The sequence below is a fragment of the Schistocerca piceifrons genome, chromosome 2 (assembly GCF_021461385.2).
Source record: "Schistocerca piceifrons isolate TAMUIC-IGC-003096 chromosome 2, iqSchPice1.1, whole genome shotgun sequence".
Lineage (NCBI taxonomy): Eukaryota > Metazoa > Arthropoda > Insecta > Orthoptera > Acrididae > Schistocerca > Schistocerca piceifrons.
This window is the reverse complement of record NC_060139.1, coordinates 574,157,273-574,176,446: the sequence shown is the minus strand read 5'-3', so window position 1 is coordinate 574,176,446 and position 19,174 is coordinate 574,157,273. Positions and strand designations below refer to the sequence as shown.

General features: G+C 39.1%; 1 protein-coding gene across 2 annotated transcripts in view; it reads right to left on the bottom strand.

Annotated features, from left to right (window-relative positions):
* The window catches only part of LOC124777430 (protein lin-54 homolog), a 283,077-nt gene extending 264,110 nt beyond the window's left edge, over window positions 1-18,967 (bottom strand). For both annotated transcript variants that reach the window (XM_047252830.1, XM_047252831.1), the window contains exons 1-2: window positions 18,698-18,967; window positions 17,101-17,951 (exon numbers count right to left, since the gene is read on the bottom strand). In XM_047252830.1, the coding sequence (XP_047108786.1) occupies window positions 17,101-17,951; window positions 18,698-18,716 (870 nt within the window). In that variant the 5' untranslated portion in view covers window positions 18,717-18,967. The remainder of the gene's footprint in view (window positions 1-17,100; window positions 17,952-18,697) is intronic.
* Window positions 18,968-19,174: the final 207 nt, after the last annotated feature.

Below are 19,174 nucleotides of genomic sequence, written 5' to 3'. Positions count from 1 at the left end.
CTGGAAGGTGCCGGGAAGGGGTATCCCAGGATGGGCGCCCTTGACCGGCAGACGCCGAAGGAGTGGGACACTTCTCCGGCTGGGGAGGGAGAGCAGCGCCCAGAGGAGAAGGTGTGGGAGCTGCAGGGGAGGGGGGGAGGAGAGGGGTCCGGGACTGGGGTAACGAAGGGGGAGGAAGGGGTGAAGATGTAACTAAAGCATAACTAGACGTCATGGACACAGGGTGAAGACGTGTATACTTCGTACGAGCCTCTGTGTAGGTTAAACGATCAAGAGACTTATACTCCTGTATCTTCTTTTCCTTCTTATATACTGAGCAATCTGGCGAATGTGGAGAATGATTGCCATGACAATTAACACACACAGGAGGGGGAACACAGGGACTCCCCTCATGGAGCGGACATCCACAGTCACAACAGAGAGGGGCCTGCGAACAGCGGGAAGACGTGTCCAAAATGCAAGCACTTAAAACACCTCATAGGTGGGATGTACGGCTTCACATCACATTGATAAACCATAAACTTTACTTTCTCAGGGAGGGTATCCCCTTCAAAGGCCAGGATATAGGCACCAGTATAAATGTGATTGTCCGTAGGACCCTTCTGAACACGCCGAACAAAGTGAACACCCCACCGTCCGAGATTGTCCCAAAGTTCCTCATCAGTTTAAAGGATGAGGTCCCTGTGAAAAAAATCACACCTTGAACCATATTTAGAGACTAGTGGGGGGTAATGGACACAGGAATTGTGCCAAGATAGGTACAGGCACGAAGGGCCGCAGACTGGGAAGCTGAAGTAGTTTTGATCAGCAACGAACCCGACCGCATCTTGCTCAAGGAGTTCACTTCGCCAAACTTGTCTTCAATGTGTTCCACAAAGAATAAAGGTTCGGTACTGGTGAAAGTATCCCCATCAGTCCTGGTGCAAACCAGATAGCAGGGGAAAGGCTTTGCCCCTAGCCGACGGGCCTGACCCTCTTCCCAGGGGGTAGCCATGAAAGAGAAGGTCGAAGGGGCAGAAGAAGCAGCACTAGAAGAATCAGTTCCATGCAGAGAGACGGCCGCAGAAGAACGGCCAGAGTTCTGGACCCGTATGCGTTTCATTTGCATAGCGTCCGCCCTGATACCACCCACTCTCTCACGGGCACCACCCAGCCACAGCAAGGGCCATCTGGCATGGCGGCTATTGCTGGGAGTTCCGATGCTCCAGGGTGACGAGCAACCACGCCAAGGCTTGCATGAGGAGGTCACAGCTCAGGTATCAGAAGTGTGATCCCTGTGTGTTCAGGGGGCTCAACCAAAAGGGTACATAGCGACCCCACCACACGGGCTGGCTACCGTGCTGGCTATGCACCCTAGCATGAGACAACGATGTTAAAGAAATGTGGAATGAACGAGGAGGGCACACATCGGAGACACTAGGTAAGGTGCTCTTCACCAAATGGCTCACACTACGGAAGAGAAATTTAGTAATGGAGGTCAAACCCCAGTGGGAGACCAGGGGCTGCCAAAAGGAGGTGGTGATTACGCAACAAAGCTAAACTGCAAAACCAACATTACCAGGAGGATAGCGGGGGCCAAGATAAGCAAGGACACCAAGAGAGGGAGAGGAGAGGGCGAGGGGGAAGGCGCAGGGAGAGGAAAGAAGGGGAAGGGGAAGGAAATACAGCCCTGGAAAGAAGGAAGGCTGCAATAGCTCGGGGCCCCATGCTCGCCACTCATGTATCCACAAAAGAGTTGTGGACCCCCTGGGGGGGAACAAGTTGTTAATTGCGATTGGGAGCACTATGCCAAGCAAGTGGATTAAGATGGAAAAGACCCACCACGATTTAACAACGAAACTTGGAAACTGCCGAGGAAGCAAAGACTGTTGCACTCTCAGTTCAAAGGAGAATGTGCAAATGATAACAGGCAAAGGTTAGTAGCGATTCATGCATCTGTGGAAAGTTTTAAGTGCGAGGCAAACAAGAAATCCATTATTATACCTTAGGAATAGGTAAGGCCAAGAACCCAAGAAAATTCTGGTCTAAGTCTTCCGTCCAGTCAACCGTTTACCAGTTTGGTGTGGCAGTTGAAGACAGCATATCACAGGCTGAAGTTCTAAATTTAGCATTTAAGAAATCATTCATGCAGGAGAATAATAACAAACAAACCATTGTTTGACTATTGTACCCAGTCCCACATGGACATCATAATAAGCATCCCTGGCATAGGGAAGCAACTGAAAGGATTGAAAACAAATAAGTAGTCATGTCCATGGAATCCTAATTCGGTTTTACAAAGAGTACTTCACTGCACCGGCCCCTCACTTAGTTTGCATTTATCACAAATCTCTCACCCAGCACAGAGTCTAAAGCAACTGGGAAAAAATAAAAAACACGCAGGTGATTTCTGTACTCGTATAGAAGAAGAATAAAATGATGGACTTGCAAAATTACTGACCAATATCCTTAAAATCAGTTCACTGCAGAGTCTTGTAACATATTCTCCATTGGAATACCATAAATGTTCTTGATACCAAGAAGCTTATGTTCACACATCATCACAGTTTTAGAAAACTCAGCTTGCCCTTTTCTGACACAATATACTGTGAAATATGGATGAAGGACAACAAGTAGATTCCATATTACTAGGTTCCTGAAAAGTGTGGGACACAGTGCCAGACTATTAACAAAGGTATGACCATATGGAATAGATTCCCAGATATGTGAGTGGCTCGAAACTTCTTAAGTAATAAATCCCAGTGGGTATCATTAGCAGTGAACAGGGAAGTGTGGTAGGACCACTATTATTTTCTGTATATATAAATGATCTGTTGGACAGAGTGGGCAGCAATCTGTGGTTGTTTGCTAATGATGCTGTGATTTACAGGAAGATGCCGAAGTTGAGTGATTGCAGGAGGATACAAGATGACTTAAACCAAATTTCTAGTTGGCTTGATGAATGGCAGCTAGCACTAAATGGAGGAAAATGCAAGTTAACGCAGATGAGTAAGAAAAAGAAACGCATAATATTAAGATATTGTGTTAGCAGTGTCCTGCTTGACACAATCACATCATCTAAATATCAGCAAAGCGATACGAAACGGAACGAGCATGTGAGGATTATGGTAGCAAAGGCAAATGGTTAACTTCGGTTTATTGGGAGAATTTTAGGAAAGTGTGGTTTGTTTGTAAAGAGGACTGGATATAGGACAGTAGTGTGACCTAATCTTGAGTACTGCTCATGTGTTTGGTGTCCACACCAGGTCAGATTAAAGGAAGACATCAAAGCAGTTCAGAGGTGGGCTGCTAGATTTGTTATTGGTAGGTTCAATAGTCATGGAGGACTGGAATTTGATAATAGGAAAAGGAAGAGAAGGAAAAGTAGTAAGTGAATATGTACTGGAGGTAAGGAATGAAGGAAGAAACCGCTTGGTAAAATTTTGCACACAGCAAAACCCAATCATAGCTAACACTTAGTTTAAGAATCATGAAAGAAGGCTGTATATGTGGAAGAGGCCTGGAGACACTGGAAGGCTTCAGATAGATAGATTAAATGTGAAGCGGAAAGCAAAAAGGGACCTCCTGTCGGAAGAGTAAAATTTTCAGTACAAGTAAAACAATTCAACAATGTGTAAAATATAGATTTTCGTTTTTTTGTACACTATAATAGCTTACTTCATTCTGTACACGCTCATATTGATTTGAAACTTGTTTGAATGCAACAAGAGTCAATTACATCATTAAAAGCAATCGATGTCAGTCTTCAGAAAAGGGACCTATTGTCGTTATGGAGAAATAACATTGGTTCGACAAGAGGTCCCTTTTCTAAATATTGCAGCTATACATGCAGTACTTCACAAAATAGCATCTCTTAAATTTTAGAAGCATTTTAATGAGCTCAGAGTAATTTCATATAAAAGAAAACAGTTTTGTGATTTCAATAATTCCAAACAACACACGTGCGAATGCCTACAGATTTTGTCAATGTATAGTTGGTAGCCCTTAAAGAACAGCCGACAGCTGACATTACAAATTCGTGTTTACAGCTTGCTCAGTTTAAAACACGCAATGTGTGAAGATTGAATTGTGAAAGCACTAAACGATATTGGTGTTGGTGGTGATCTATGTGATGAAGATTATGAAGTATTTCAAGATTACTTTTTTGAAAGAATGCCAAGTAGTGACGAATTAAGTGATGAGGAACTGGACCCCTCAAGGTGATGAGTCAGTTAACCTATCTGATATTTCTTTATTACAAGACATTCCGAAGTTAAACGAAGCCTTAGGTAACAACAATAATGTCATTGATAATGTTGTTATAGAAATAGAACGAAATGTTAACAGTGATCAAGTTGTAGATGAGAATGATGGTGCTAAAGACTTTGACCTGGTCATAACTGATGACTGCATAAATTTAATTGACTCTTTTGATGCCGACAGAGACCATGCTCTCGTTTCAGAGTTTTTAAAAGCAGGTTGCGGGTGCAAAGAAGAATGTTGCAATTACTATTCAGTCGATGAATGTTTGGAAATGTGTTGTGAATGTGCTGAGATTGATCATTATGAGAACAATGTCAACACATTAGATCAAGTAATTTTAGGCCCAAAGCAGTGTGTAATTTCAGATTCTTATTTGACAGCTCGTAAACAAAGTACAAGCAGAGGAAACAACCACGAAGTAAATACTTAGTAAAAGGTCGGCATGTTTGTAAAAACACTTACATGTTTTCCAACAATATTAAAATTAAAAGACTAAAGCGCCTAACAAAAATGTATAATGATACAGGATTGATTGTCAAAGCTCATGGTAATGCAGGAAAACTTCCTAAGAATGTGACTTCTTTTTCTGATTCAGAGTTTGTTGTAAGGTTTTTACACAATTACGCAGAACAACATGCCATAATTTTACCAGGCAGAAGTAGCACTCAGTATAATGCAAATTTCAAACTTCTACCTTCAAGTGATATAAAGCCAAAATTTTTGAAACTTACATGGCTTCCTTTACAAATGATATGCTCATAAAACCAGTATCAAGTAGAGTGTTTTGTAATATTTCAAAGGAGATTTGCCCAGAAATAGTTGTCATGAAGCCCAAATCAGATCTTTGTGCATTTTGCCAAAGGCATTTCACTTCAGGAACTGCAATGGCTTCAGTGCCTGAAGAAACTAAAATGGAAACTATTGAAAAAAATGAGGTCCCATCTACAACTTGTTACAAAAGAAAGCTTTATAAGGGAACTATCAAAAAGACTAAGGAAAATTTAGAAGATGGTGATAGAAATTGTGTACACTACAGTTTTGACATGGCCCAGCAGGTTCACATACCCAGTAACCCGTTGCAGCCTGGACCTATTTATTTCTTGGTACCATTCAGAATAGGAATATTTGGGGTTATGTGTGAGACTCTGAACAAACAAGTAAACTATCTACTCCCAGAAAGTGTAGGAACAACAAAGGGATCCAACGTTGTTGTCAGTCTTTTCCACAACTACTTGGAAAACAACAGTCATGGAGAAGACAATGTTCATTCATGCTGACAATTGTGTAGGTCAGAACAAGAGCAATATCTTACTAGAATATCTTGCTTTGAGAATCAATAATAATAAAAATAAGAGAATTGTTTTGTCATTCATGTCAGTAGGTCACACGAAATTTGCATGTGACTGGGCATTTGGACTTTTAAAGAAAAGATTTAGGGTCACCTATATCTCTTCCATACAAGTATTCGCTGACTGCATTGAGAAATCTACACCTACGACACATGTTAACTCAGCTGTTGCTGTCAGAAATGAAATAGGCGAAGTTGCTGCGAATAGATATGACTGGCTAAATTTTTTGAAGGATAGTAATGCTAACAAAGTACCTCACATACCTAAATACAACCACTTTGAGTTCAACGTTAGCTACAAAGGTAGAGTACATTGCAAACTGGACATCGATGGAAATGAATTTGTGTACCGCATCTTCCCCAATGGCAGTGGGCCCACTGGGTTTCCTGCTGCAGTAATTCCTCCAGGGATGACAAGACAACAAAAAGAGTACCTTTTTAAAAACATCAGGACCTACTGCAAAGAGAACTAAAGACATTCTGTGTCCTGAAGTAGGCTCAGAACATGAACCAGAAACTCTTGTAAATTCCAATTTCTTGTGGTTCTAGTCCCATTAATTGCTCCAGAATCAAAATTTGATCCAAAAGATGCCATAACGTAGTGTAAAAATATAAATATTATGCCAAAAAAATAAGCACAGGGCTTGCTATATTTTTCTCAAGGGGCCAATTTATTTGGTTTCAAATGTATTTACACTCTGATGTGATACAGGTAAGAGGGAGTAATCCACTTATTGTGAAGTGTTAATTTAAAAAACTCAAAACGACTTGACAAAGGACATTTTAAGTGTAATATATACGCAGAATTTGTTTCTTAAATATGTATAGTTAAACAATAATAATAAAGTGAAACTTTAAAAGCCCATATCTCAAAACGCCTCTTTTATGTCATTAATATTCAACCTGCCATAACTTCCTCAAATTTAGAGATACAAACAAAAAAATTTTTACAGGTTGTTCAGAATTTAATGCCAAATGTAAAAACTAAAACTCAAAGTCCTAAATTTTCGACAAGAGGTCCCTTTTCACTTTTCACCTCACATACAATGATAGGACACATTTAGGAACCAGGTTTTAAATTGTAAGACATTTCCAGAGGCAGATGTGGACCTTGCCTACATTTTATCTTCTTCTATACAAGCACAGAAGTCACATGAGTTTTCTTCCAGTTGCTTGAGACTTGGTGCCGGGTGAGAGATTTGCGATAAATGCGAACTACGTAAGGGGCCAGCACAATGAAGTACTCTTTGTAAAACTGAATTTGGATTCGTAACTGTAGATTAAAACTGAAGAAACTGCAAAAAGGTAGTAATTTAAGGAGATGGGACCTGAATAAACTGAAAGACCCAGAGATTGTAGAGTGTTTCAGAGAGAGAGAGAGAGAGAGAGAATTAATTAACGACTGAACGATTGACAAGAACAAGGGAAAGAAATAGTAGAAGAAGAATGGGCAGCTTTAAGATATGAAATAGTGAAAGCAGCAGAGGAGCATGTAGGTAAAAAGATGAGGCCTAGTAGAAATCCTTGCATAACAGAAGAGAGATTGAATTTAACTGATGAAAGGAGAAAATATAAAAATGCAGTAAATGAAGCAGGCGAAAAGGAATACAAACCACTCAAAAATGAGATCGACAGGAAGTGCAACATGTCTAAGCAGGGGTGGCTAGAGAACAAATGCAAGGATGTAGAGGCATATACCACTAGGGGTAAGATACATATTGCCTACAGGAAAATTAAAGAGACCTTTGGAGAAGAGAACCACCTGTAGGGATATCAAGATCTCAGATGGAAAACCAGTCCTAAGCAAAATAGGGAAAGCAGAAAAGTGTTGGAGTATATAGAGGATCTACACAAGGGCAATATTATGGAAATTGAAGAGGACGTAGATGAAGATGAAATGGGAGATATGATAATTTGTGAAGAATTTGACAGAGCACTGAAAGACCTAAGTTGAAACAAGGCCCCAGGAGTAGACAACATTCCATGAGAACTACTGACAGCATTGGGGGAGCCAGCCATGACAAAACTCTACCATCTGGTGAGGAAGATGTATGAGACAGGTGAAATACCCTATTCAAGAAGGATATAATAATTCCAATCCCAAAGAAAGCAGGTGCTGAGAGATGTGAAAATTACCAAACTATTATATATAAAAACAAAGATGAGGTGACTTACTGAACAAAAGCGCTGGCAGGTCGATAGACACACAAACAAACACAAACATACACATGTTTGTGTTTGTTTGTGTGTCTATCGACCTGCCAGCGCTTTTGTTCGGTAAGTCACCTCATCTTTGTTTTTATATATAATTTTTCCCACGTGGAATGTTTCCTTCCATTATATTGTTACCAAACTATTAGTTTAATAAGTCACGGCTGCAAAATACTAACACCAATTCTTTACAGACAAACGGAGAAACTGGTAGAAGCCAACCTCGGGTAAGATCACTTTGGACTCCTCGAAATGTAGGCATACGTGAGGCAATACTGACCCTATGACTGTATCTTAGAATATAGATTAAGGAAAGGCATACCTTCATTTCTAGCATTTGTATATTCAGAGAAAGCTTTTGACAAGGTTGACTAGATTATTCTTTCAAATTCTGAAAGTGGCAGGGAGCGAAAGGCTACTTACAATTTGTACAGAAACCAGATGGCAGTTATAAGAGGCAAGGGGCATGAAAGGGAAGCAGTGGTTTGGAAGGGAGTGAGACAGGCTTGTAGCCTGTCCCCGATGTTATTCAATCTGTATACTGAGCATGCAGTAAAGGAAACAAAAGAAAAATTCGGAGTTGGAATTAAAATCCATGGAGAAGAAATAAAAACTTTGATGTTCGCCGATGACATTGTAATTCAGTCAGAGACAGCAAAGGACCTGGAAGAGCAGTTGAACGGAAAGGACAGTTGAAAGGAGGATATAAGATGAACATCAACAAAAGAAAAACGAGGATAATGGAATGTAGTCAAAGTCGTGTGATGCTGAGGGAATTAGATTAGGAAATGAGACACTTAAGTAAAAGTAGTAAAGGAGTTTTGCAATTTGGGGAGCAAAATAACTGACGATGGTCGAAGTAGAGAGGATATAAAATGTAGACCGGCAATGACAAGGAAAGTGTTTGTAAAGAAGAGAAATTTGTTAACATTGAGTACAGATTTCATGGTCAGGAAGCCTTTTCTGAAAGCATTTGTATGGTGTGTAGCCATGTATGGAAGTGAAACATGGACAATAAAGAGTTTAGGCAAAAAGTAGAGATCCTTTCGAAATGTGATTTTACAGAAGAATGCTGGAGATTAAATGAGTAGATCACATAACTAATGAGGGGGTACTGAAAAAAACTGGGGAAATGAGGAATTTGTGGCACAAATTGACTAGAAGAAGGGATTGGTTTGAAGGACAAGTTCTGAAGCATCAAGGGATCACCAATTTAATACTGGTGGGAAGCATGGAGGGTAAAAATCATAGAGGGAGACCAAGAGATGAATACACAAGCAGATTCAGAAGGATGTAGGTTGCAGTAGTTACATGAAGATGAAGGAGCTTGCACAGAATAGAATAGCATGGAGAGCTGCATCAAACCAGTCTCTGGACTGAAGACCACAACAACAACTCAGGTTCAAACAACACTGAAGGGTTACGGAGATGCTTCAGGAACTCAAATGGGAATTCCTGACGGGAATATGACATTCGTTTCAAGCAACACCACTGAGAATATTAGAGCAGGCTTTTGAAGATGACTGCACAACAATATTGCTGCCATCAACATACATTTCGCATAAGGGTCTTGAAGATACTAGAAATCAGGGCTCATACTAAAGACAGTTATTTTTCCCTTGCTCTGTTTGCGAGTGGAACAGGAAAGGAAATGACTAGTAGACGAGTGGACATGGTATCCCCCACCAAACAATGTACACAGACTGTGCAACTTATACACAAAAGGAAGCTCTGTTTTAAAACATTAATTGGTATCTCCTACCCACAACCAGACTCGGAACTTCAAATTTTAACTGGACCTCTAACTACACAACTTATCAGTTGTACTTTTTAATACTTCATTATTTTTGTAGTACACGGCAAATGGTGGCCGTGTCAATTTATTTACCTAATGAATTCCTTGAACTGTTTCTTAACAAAAAGGAGTACTTTTACCATAGTCCATCAATATGTCAGTGTAAAGAAACTTCTAAGGAAACAGAAATTACTGCATAATAGGTGTAAAACAAACTGTAGAGTTGTAGATAGAGAGATGCTAAATGAAATGTGTTTGGCTGTCAAGATAGCAATGCAAGATGCCTTCAACGAGAACCGTAGCAAAATAGTGTCAAATGATCTTTTACAGAATCCAAAGAAATTCTGGTCATATGTAAATGCTGTTGGTGGCACCAAAGATAGTGTCCAGGCCCTAGTGAATGAGACGAACTGAAATTGAGGGTAGCAAAGCAAAAGCAGAAATGCTTAACTCCATTTCCAACCCAGGAGACTTGCCCCAATTTGATCCATGTACCATTGAGAAGACGAATGAAATGAGTATTAGTATCAGCAGTGTTGAGGAAAAGCTGAAACTGTTAAAACTGAACAAAGCTCTAAGAATCCCTGTCAGATTCTATATTGAATTTGCGACTGAGTTAGCTCCTCTTCGAACTACAATCTATCATAGATCCCCCAAACAAAACCTGTGCCCAGTTATTGGAAAAAGGCTCAGATCACGCCTGTCTACAAGCAGGGAAGTAGAAGTGATCCACAAAACTACTGTCCAATATCCTTTATATCGATTTGTTGTAGAATCTTAGAATGTATTCTGAGCTCAAACACAAAGAGGTATCTTGAACAGAATGACCTCCTCAATGCCAACCACCATGGATTTTGAAAACCATTTATCATGTGAAATCAAACTCGCACTTTTCTCACATGAGACACTGAAGGTTTTGGATCAATGCAGTCAGGTAGATGTAGTATTTCTTGATTTCCAAAAAGCATTTGATTCCGTACCACACTTACACTTATGGCAGAAGTATGATAATATGGGATATCAAGTGAAATTTCTGACTGGACTGAGGACTTTTCGGTATGGAGGACACAACATGTTATCTTGGATGGAGAGAGAACTTTGGGTGTGCCCTTGGGAAATGTGTTGGACCCTTGCTGTTCATGTTGTATATTCATGGTTGCCACAAGTTTCCACAAATGGATGATGATGATGATGATTAGTGTTTTAGGGCGCACAACAGCGAGGTTATCGGCGCCCGTTCCCAAAAGTTCAATTCAGAGCCAAATCGTGAGAGAAGTGGTATTGTTCAAATTGCAAGAACCACAAATGGAATTCCCTGATATTTCCAGACAAGTTTTAGAATTTTCCTGGACAAATTATGAGATGTCAAGGTAAGTTAAAATAGTGCAAATGAGGAAATCTCAAAAAGAACTTGCACGTAGATGGCATTTCCTGTGTGAGCAATAATCTAAAGTACTAACACCAACGTCTTATGTAATGAACTGTTTTTAGATGGAGAAAGCAAGCTAAATGGTATGCGTGTTTCATTATGACCACTGATGTTTTTTTATTTCAATAAAACAAAACACATTTGGTGACGAAAATAATTTTCTTGGAATCTCAAGACAGACTTAAAATCCCTTCACTGATTTCAGAAATAACCTCAGGAAGAAGTAGGCATCTTGAAAGAAATGTGTAAGGTGGGGAAGAATTGTGTAAACCAACACTGCAGGTGACTATCAATAAAATGTTGATTCTTCTATGTTCGTTATTGTTGATTAATATCCACTGTGTTATATCTATTATTTTACAGGTATTTTGTGATTTTTCTTTTGAAAAATATACGAGTACATAGCATCAAACTGCAAGCGACTGACACTATTATTTTCTTCTTCTTCTTATTGTCCACACTTTCAAACATATAAACCAGCGACAATGCACGACACCTCAGTTAACAAACCATTTCATATACTGAGACAAAAACAAGATTTTTCCAGCTCTCTCTCTCTCTCTCTCTCTCTCTCTCTCTTTTCCCTAAATTTCCCTGATACTTTCCTGATGTGCCTAAAATTCCCTGATGTTCCCCGATTTCTAGAACCTGTGGTCACCCTGCTGTTAATGACCTTGCAGACAATATCAACAGTACTAGAATTGGGATTTTTGCAGATGATGCAGTTATCTATAATAAGTACTATCTGACAGAAGATGCATAAATATTAGGTCAGATCTTGATAAGATTCCAAAGTGTTTCAGATATTGGCAGCTTGCTTTAATTGTTCAGAAACGGAAAATTTTCCATTTCACAAAATGAAAAAATGTATTATCCTATGGCTATAATAGTCACTGTTGGAATCTGTCAATTCATAGAAGTACCTGGGTGTAAAACTTTGTGGATATTAAATGGATGTCACATAGGTTCAGTCAATCACTTACGCAACCAGTTCTAAAATATTGCTCAAGTGTGTGGGGCCTGTACCAGATAGAACTAACATGGGATATTGAACTTCTACAGGGGGCAGAATGAATAGTCACATGTTTGTTTAAACCATGGGATAGTGTCACACAGGTACTGGAGGAACTGTTCCGGAGGACTCTTTCAGATAGATGTAAACTATCTTGAAAAAATCTATTAGCAAAGTTTCTACTACAATCGGCTGCATATCACTCACATAGGGATCATGAAGATAGGATCAGAATATTTACTGCATGCACAGAGGCACACAAACAGTCATTCTTTCCACACTCCATACATGAAAGAACAGCAAGAAACCCTAATAACTGGTACAATGGGACGTAGCCTCTGCCATGCACCTCATGGTGGTTTGCGGAGTATAGATGTAGATATCAGTGTTAATGATATCGCAAAAAACTTTACAGAATGTAAATTATACGTAATTTATTTAATGGTACTGTATCATCATCTGCCAAGTCTCAGCTGCTTCCTTTGAGATTCATGTACTACAACAATTTTATTAGTGACTGGAAATGTGAGAAATGAATTTTCAAGCAAGCAACTATTCCCGATCTAAAATAGCTATGATTTTGCAACTTGCTGTCCTGATAACTTTTTATTTAGAGCAAAGAAGTAACACCAATGAAGATCAGAAAGCTAGGCTCACAGCAAAACATCTCTTCAAACTTGTTAAGAAAATTTTGTCATGACATTTCCCATGTTGACACAAGGAATATGTTAGTCAATGAAAGGAAATGGAAACATTATTTATCAGTGCATTGTCTGTATCCCTGTCAGAAAATTAGTGAATGATTAGCTTTTCAGTTAATGTATTTACTACGTTATCAGCCTTAAAGTTACAAATAATACCAAATGTACTAAAGTATGCTTGTATTTGACACACAGTTTACATCACTGAAAAGAATGCATTAAGGCTAACAGTAATACATACTTTCACTTTAGTGTCATTTCAATTAATGTGGAAAAAATCTAAGTACATCTACATGGATACTCTGCAAATCACACTCAAGTGCCTGGCAGAGGGTTCAGCGAACCACCGTCACAATAATTCTCTATTATTCCAATCGCAAACAGTGCGGGGAAAAAAAAAAAAAAAAAAAAAAAAAAAAAAAAAAAAAAAAAAAAAAAAAAAAAAAAAAACAACACCCATATCTTTCCGAGCAATCTCTGATTTCCACTGCTTTATTATGATGATCGTTTCTCCCTATGTAGGCCACCATCAACGAAATATTTTCGAATTCGGAGGAGAAAGTTGGTGATTAAAATTTAATGAGGAGATTCCACCACAACGAAAAATGCCTTTGTTTTGATTATGTCCATCCCCAATACCGTATCATGCCAGTGACAAACTCTCTCCATTTTAGGATAATACAAAATGTACCGCTCTTCTTTGAACTTTCTCAATATACTCCGTTAATCCTTTCTGGTAAGGATCTCACACCACGCAGCAGTACTCCAAAAGAGGATAGACAAACATGGTGTATGCAGTCTCTTTAATTGATGTGTCGCATCTTGTGAGTATTCTGTCAACAATACGCAGTCTACCACTCATGAGTATGACCTCACACTTTCCATTATTGCCAATTTTTGCACCATACAAATATCTTTTCTAAATCATTTCGCAACTTGTTTTGGTCATCTGACTTACTAGATGATAAATGACTGCATCACCTGCTAATAACCTAATACGGCTGCTCAGATTGTCTCCTAAATTGTGTGTGTGTGTGTGTGTGTGTGTGTGTGTGTGTGTGTGTGTGTGTGTATCTCTGCTTTACTAGCTGACTTTCCGTCACTTACTACGAACTGTGATCCCTGTGACAGGAAATCACGAATCCAGCCACATGACTGAGATGATATTCCATAAGCAAGCAATTTCACTACAAGCCACTCGTGTGGTACAGTGTCAAAAACCTTCTGGAAACCTACAACCATAGAATCAATTTGAAATCCCTTATCAACTGCACTCAACACTCTGTGTGAGTAAAGAGATAGTTGTGTTTCACAAGAACAATGCTTTCTAAATGTGTGTTGCCTGTGTGTCTATAGACTGTTCTCTTCAATATAATTCATAATGTTCGAACACAATATATGTTCCAAAGTCCTGCTGCATACTGATGTTACTGATATGGGTCTATAATTCAGCAGATTACTCCAACTATGTTTCTTGAATATTGGTGTGACCTATGCAACTTTCCAGTCTTTCGGAACCGATCTTTCATCTAGCGAGTGGTTAACTGCTCTGTTTAATTACACTACAAAACAAGTTCAGGTTACCAAGATGGGTCACTACCCCGCACTGCATAGATTTGAAAATTGGCACAGTTATTTCAGCAGTGAATTAGGCCCCTAGTGGTACAGTAGAAGCAGCTTCTGCAGCTTCTAAAATGTTAAAAATTCATTATGGAATTTAATTGGGTGTAAAGTTTGAAAAAACCTAGGTGGTTATAAATGAAATGCTTTAGAAGCACTACTTAACTAAGTTGTTGTAGAAATGCAGTGACTTTGCTGTTGGCTGTTGGCAGGGGTTTCCGCAGTTAGTTTTGGGAAGGCAACAACAAATTATGAGTCAAATGAAGGTAGCCACTGAGAATCTCCTCTGTAATTTTCTATGGTTTGTAAATAAATTTAGCTGGAATCTGTTCTACTATGTTTTCCTGCCCTCCAAAGTGTGCAGAGAGGAATTCATCGCGGGCCACATCAAACCCGTCAGAAGACTGATGACACTTGAACTTTCAGCAAAATTGGAAATAAAACACATAAGTACTGTTATTGCACTGGAGAACGTGTATCTCGGGCTATGCTATACATCAATCTATTATGGCAATTGTATTTTCATGTTAAGATTTGTAGGCTTCACAACTCACAAGCGAACATGAACATTGGTAAGTAACTTTAAAATTCACATTGTTAGATCACTGAAAGTTGTTCTGGTGCTCTCCATATCAAAACGAAATGTTGTCAATTTGTAGCTCCTGGTGAAAGAAGCCATTAGATCCAGCAATTCTCACTGGTTACCATATACTATCACCTAAGTAGTTACAACCAATGTCAATGAATTGCTAACAACATGTAATACAACAGCCTTCAACACCATAACAGCACTTCAGTCCAAAGTAGGCTAGTTTATGACTGGATGAGGATGCTCATATATGCTTTCATCATAGAGAGGTATCAACAGATTCTGCATCTTTTCGACAAAAATAAATAAAATAGTCGTACAACACAATAATGTCTACATCCAATTGATTTTGAAATGGATGATGAGCTAAACTATATGAGACAGAACAATTTGAAACTGAGTCATGAAAGAAGGATCTTTCCACAATGAATACTCCACAACACTCACTTCCTTCTCAACCTCAAAGTTCATGAGGACAATGTATGTGAAGACCTTAATACATGATTATCAGCTGGTGGGATATCACACTGAAATTTCAGTGAACCAGTTTACAATGTAAAAAAGGTTATATCCCAAAAAAGAAATGCAACACTGAAGATGTAGTTATTAACAAGATTGCAGCAATGGTGGTCTGGATCCTTGGTAAATTACAGTAACTCAGTGCAAGCACTTGATATCTCAATTGTTTGGATTACAAAAAGTTCCTTAAAGAAGAAAAAATTGAATATATTCAACAGTTAAGATACATCTTCCAAACTGGGCCAGTTGGCATACTATGGCCTTATTCCCGACAGCATTATGTTTACAACTGTTCTTTCCTGCAACATATTCAGAAGGTCATCAGCATTTGGCCGTAACATGTCAAGAGCTGAGTTTCTATGCACCTATTAGGTTCCTCAGCACTATTATACTCACTGTGGAGTGGTGCAATCATACTTCAATGTGTGTCACCACCTCTAACAGCATAGTATTCCCTTACTTTGGAAGAGCAGCAGTGCTGACAAACTGCCTGTTATGACCGGAAATGTCACTATAGTAACATAGGTGGCACTAAAAACCTATTCCTGGCATTGAATCACACATTGTCACTGGTGAACACACAGCAAGTGATGCACTTTCTACACACTAACTGCATTTGTTGGCATTATTACATGCAGCACAACATTTTCGGCATACCATGTTGGTAGACTAATGGTGCAAGGGCCTTTATTAGTTTTTCTCATATTTGTCAATGGATATTTGTGTTTCATTTTTATTATTCCAGTTTTGGCAGATTCCAGACATTCAGTTTCTGGAGTACGTGTCCTGATCTTACTCATTTACCCATAGAGTGCCTGTATAGTTTCCCCATTCAGTTAGTACTCCATTTGCACAAGGATAGTGAATGATATTGAATACGTCAAACACTGACCAATCCAGTTTACATTTAAGCAGTTATTCTTCCCTGCATTCCATACACGAATGGAACAGTAAGAAACTGTAATACATGTCACAATGGAATGTACCCTCTGCTGTGCACTTAACAGGGGCTTTCAGAATATCTATGTATACAACCTGTCAACGTACATTATTTAAGTCTTATAACAACTTGCATGACTATGCTTTTGTAACAAAGGCCTACACCCCTTGCTGTAATCCCAAAACATCTTCCAGTGACATGTATAAGAAAGTCTACTACATGTAAAATTTAGAAATTTAATGAGCGATCTGTCATACTTCAATGTAAAAAAGCAATCCCAGTCAACACGCGAGTCTTAAAATTCTACTGCATGCAGTTTTAAGCTGATATGGTGAAATTAAATATGGAATACATTTGCTGAACTACTGTTTTAAATCAACATCCCTACAATGTAACAAAATAATTCCCAATATTAGAATAATCTACTACCTAGCTATGTGGGCATCTATGCTCAGTACACCTGGTGATTAAAAAAAAAAAGACCCACAAAAAAATTTCTTCTTACTAAATAGCATGAAATTGTAGGTATCTACACTACACACTTTCTCATTTGTAAACACACACAGTGAACCAACTGGAAATTTAACATTAGCCCTCCATGTCTATGATGTAGATAAACATGGTACTTTTCCTCACAATATACAAAACTGTAACTAATAAAGTGTTTGTAAAAACAATTCTGGTGCATATTTACATTTCTTATCTGTCCAGATGTGGCAGCAGCTGGTCTCTTGACAGTGGCTTGCAAAGGTTTAATTCCCTGAAGTGCTGAAGAGGTAAAGTTGGTTGGAGATGTCATAGCTGCTTGCCTGTTCATATTTGTTGGACGTAGCTGAACTATATTACCATCCGATGACTTTGCTGTCACTAGTGTCTGAGTTATTGGCTGGAACTGAGGCATTGTGCCAATGGGTACGTTACCTGACATTCCTGCAATCTTTCCAACAATTTGTCCACCACTAACTGTAACATGTGTTTGTGAGAAACTTGTGGGTGTTAAACACGTACTTGATGCAACAGGAGACTGTATCACCACTATTGATGAACCAGCCTGTGGAGTTTTTGCATTCATAGGTGACGACGTAAACGCCAAACTGTTTCCATAGGAGGCTAAGTGATGGGAGGATGATGATAGTTGTAATGCATCAGCCTCAGGTGAGTCTGATATTCCCATGTCATTGATGTCCATATCATCAGTAGATTCTTCTTCCACAATATCTGGGAGGATAGAGCCTGGAGAATGGGGCACTTCATTTGGGTCATGTACACTTGTAACAATTTCCACAGATTCCACTGTTTCTTCTACACTTAGCACTTCACCAGCACTATCCAGAGCATCACCCAACGAACTTTCAACTTCAACAGTAGAATTCAAACAATCTAGTTCTGGTGGGAAATGGGCCAATGCTTCAAACTCTGATGGATTAAACTGATCATTTGAATGCTGATATGTGAGAGCACTGAGATCACCATCTGCAAGAGCACCAGCGTCCAGGCCTAAAGCTTCAACAATTGCTCTAGCCCCAGGTGGGGTTTCAGTACCTCCTGAAAACAAGATAAAGGTTTCATATATAAACTGTACATTACAAAACAAAATTATGAGCATTTTCATTAACATTTTGTTTTAGCGATGGTAAATAAAAATTTTTAAAAAATGGTGTAACACACAAGACTCATAAAATCGAACATATTTGCTAACATGGAGAGGAAGAGTTCTCTGGACGTCTTGATTCGTTCCTAAAATTCATTTCTGCCAGTCAGAAGTGAAGCTGGCGAAGTGATAGCTACATGAACTAGCGGGCTTTAACCCAATAATAACTACCTTATATGGAAGCACACTCTTCGAGGTGAATAAAAATCTATAGGCTGATGTCTCAATGACTGACACTTCTGTAGCAGAATCACAGATCCACAACTTAAATGACGCGCCATTTTCTGCCAGCAAGGCAGGAAATTTGAAATATTGCTTACAGTCAAGCAAAAACATTAACCATTAAGACGTTAACAGGTCGCTCTCGCAATTACAGAGTAACTGTACACTCAGTTTCTGATAACATACATTATTCCAATTTCTCACATCATTAGCTCAGTATGATATTCTAACCTATAGGGTGAGACCTAAATTTCAGCGCTAGATTGAAATTATGGGTGGGGGCTATTTCTGAGCCACCTCTGTACAGAAATAGGTTGATGCCACAACCAGAAGTGTTCCTTCAATAACGTGACATGCTGTCAGTCTGAGTACTACACATATCCCCCCACAAATATTCAACTCTGTAACAACACTTTACCTGTATCTGGAGCTGGCATTCTGTATTTGTTCAAAATCACGCGCCCACCATTACCATCCCACAATGCACTGGACCGCCGCGTATGAATGATTTCGAAGTATCTTACATTTATACACTATAATTAAGGCCTTGTGAAGAAATGGTCGACAATGTCAATATCAGACGAAATAGACCCATTCATGATAAGAACATCATCGCCTCCATTTTCAAACAAAGCGCGCACAGCAACATACTATTACGTCGAGCTACTTTGCACCTTCCGCGGTGCAACCATCTTCCACCAATCAGAATATAGTTCCAAAGATAGCAGTAAAGAAAGATACGCACTACGGTAATTAGAACAATTAAGCAATACACCAATAAAGCGACAACTTTGGCCTGTTCACATATCATCTCTGACTAAGTACAGTGCTACGCTTTACCGTGTTTATCAGAAGCCAGCGTACACTTACCCAGAAACAGTTTGCTGGTCTTGTT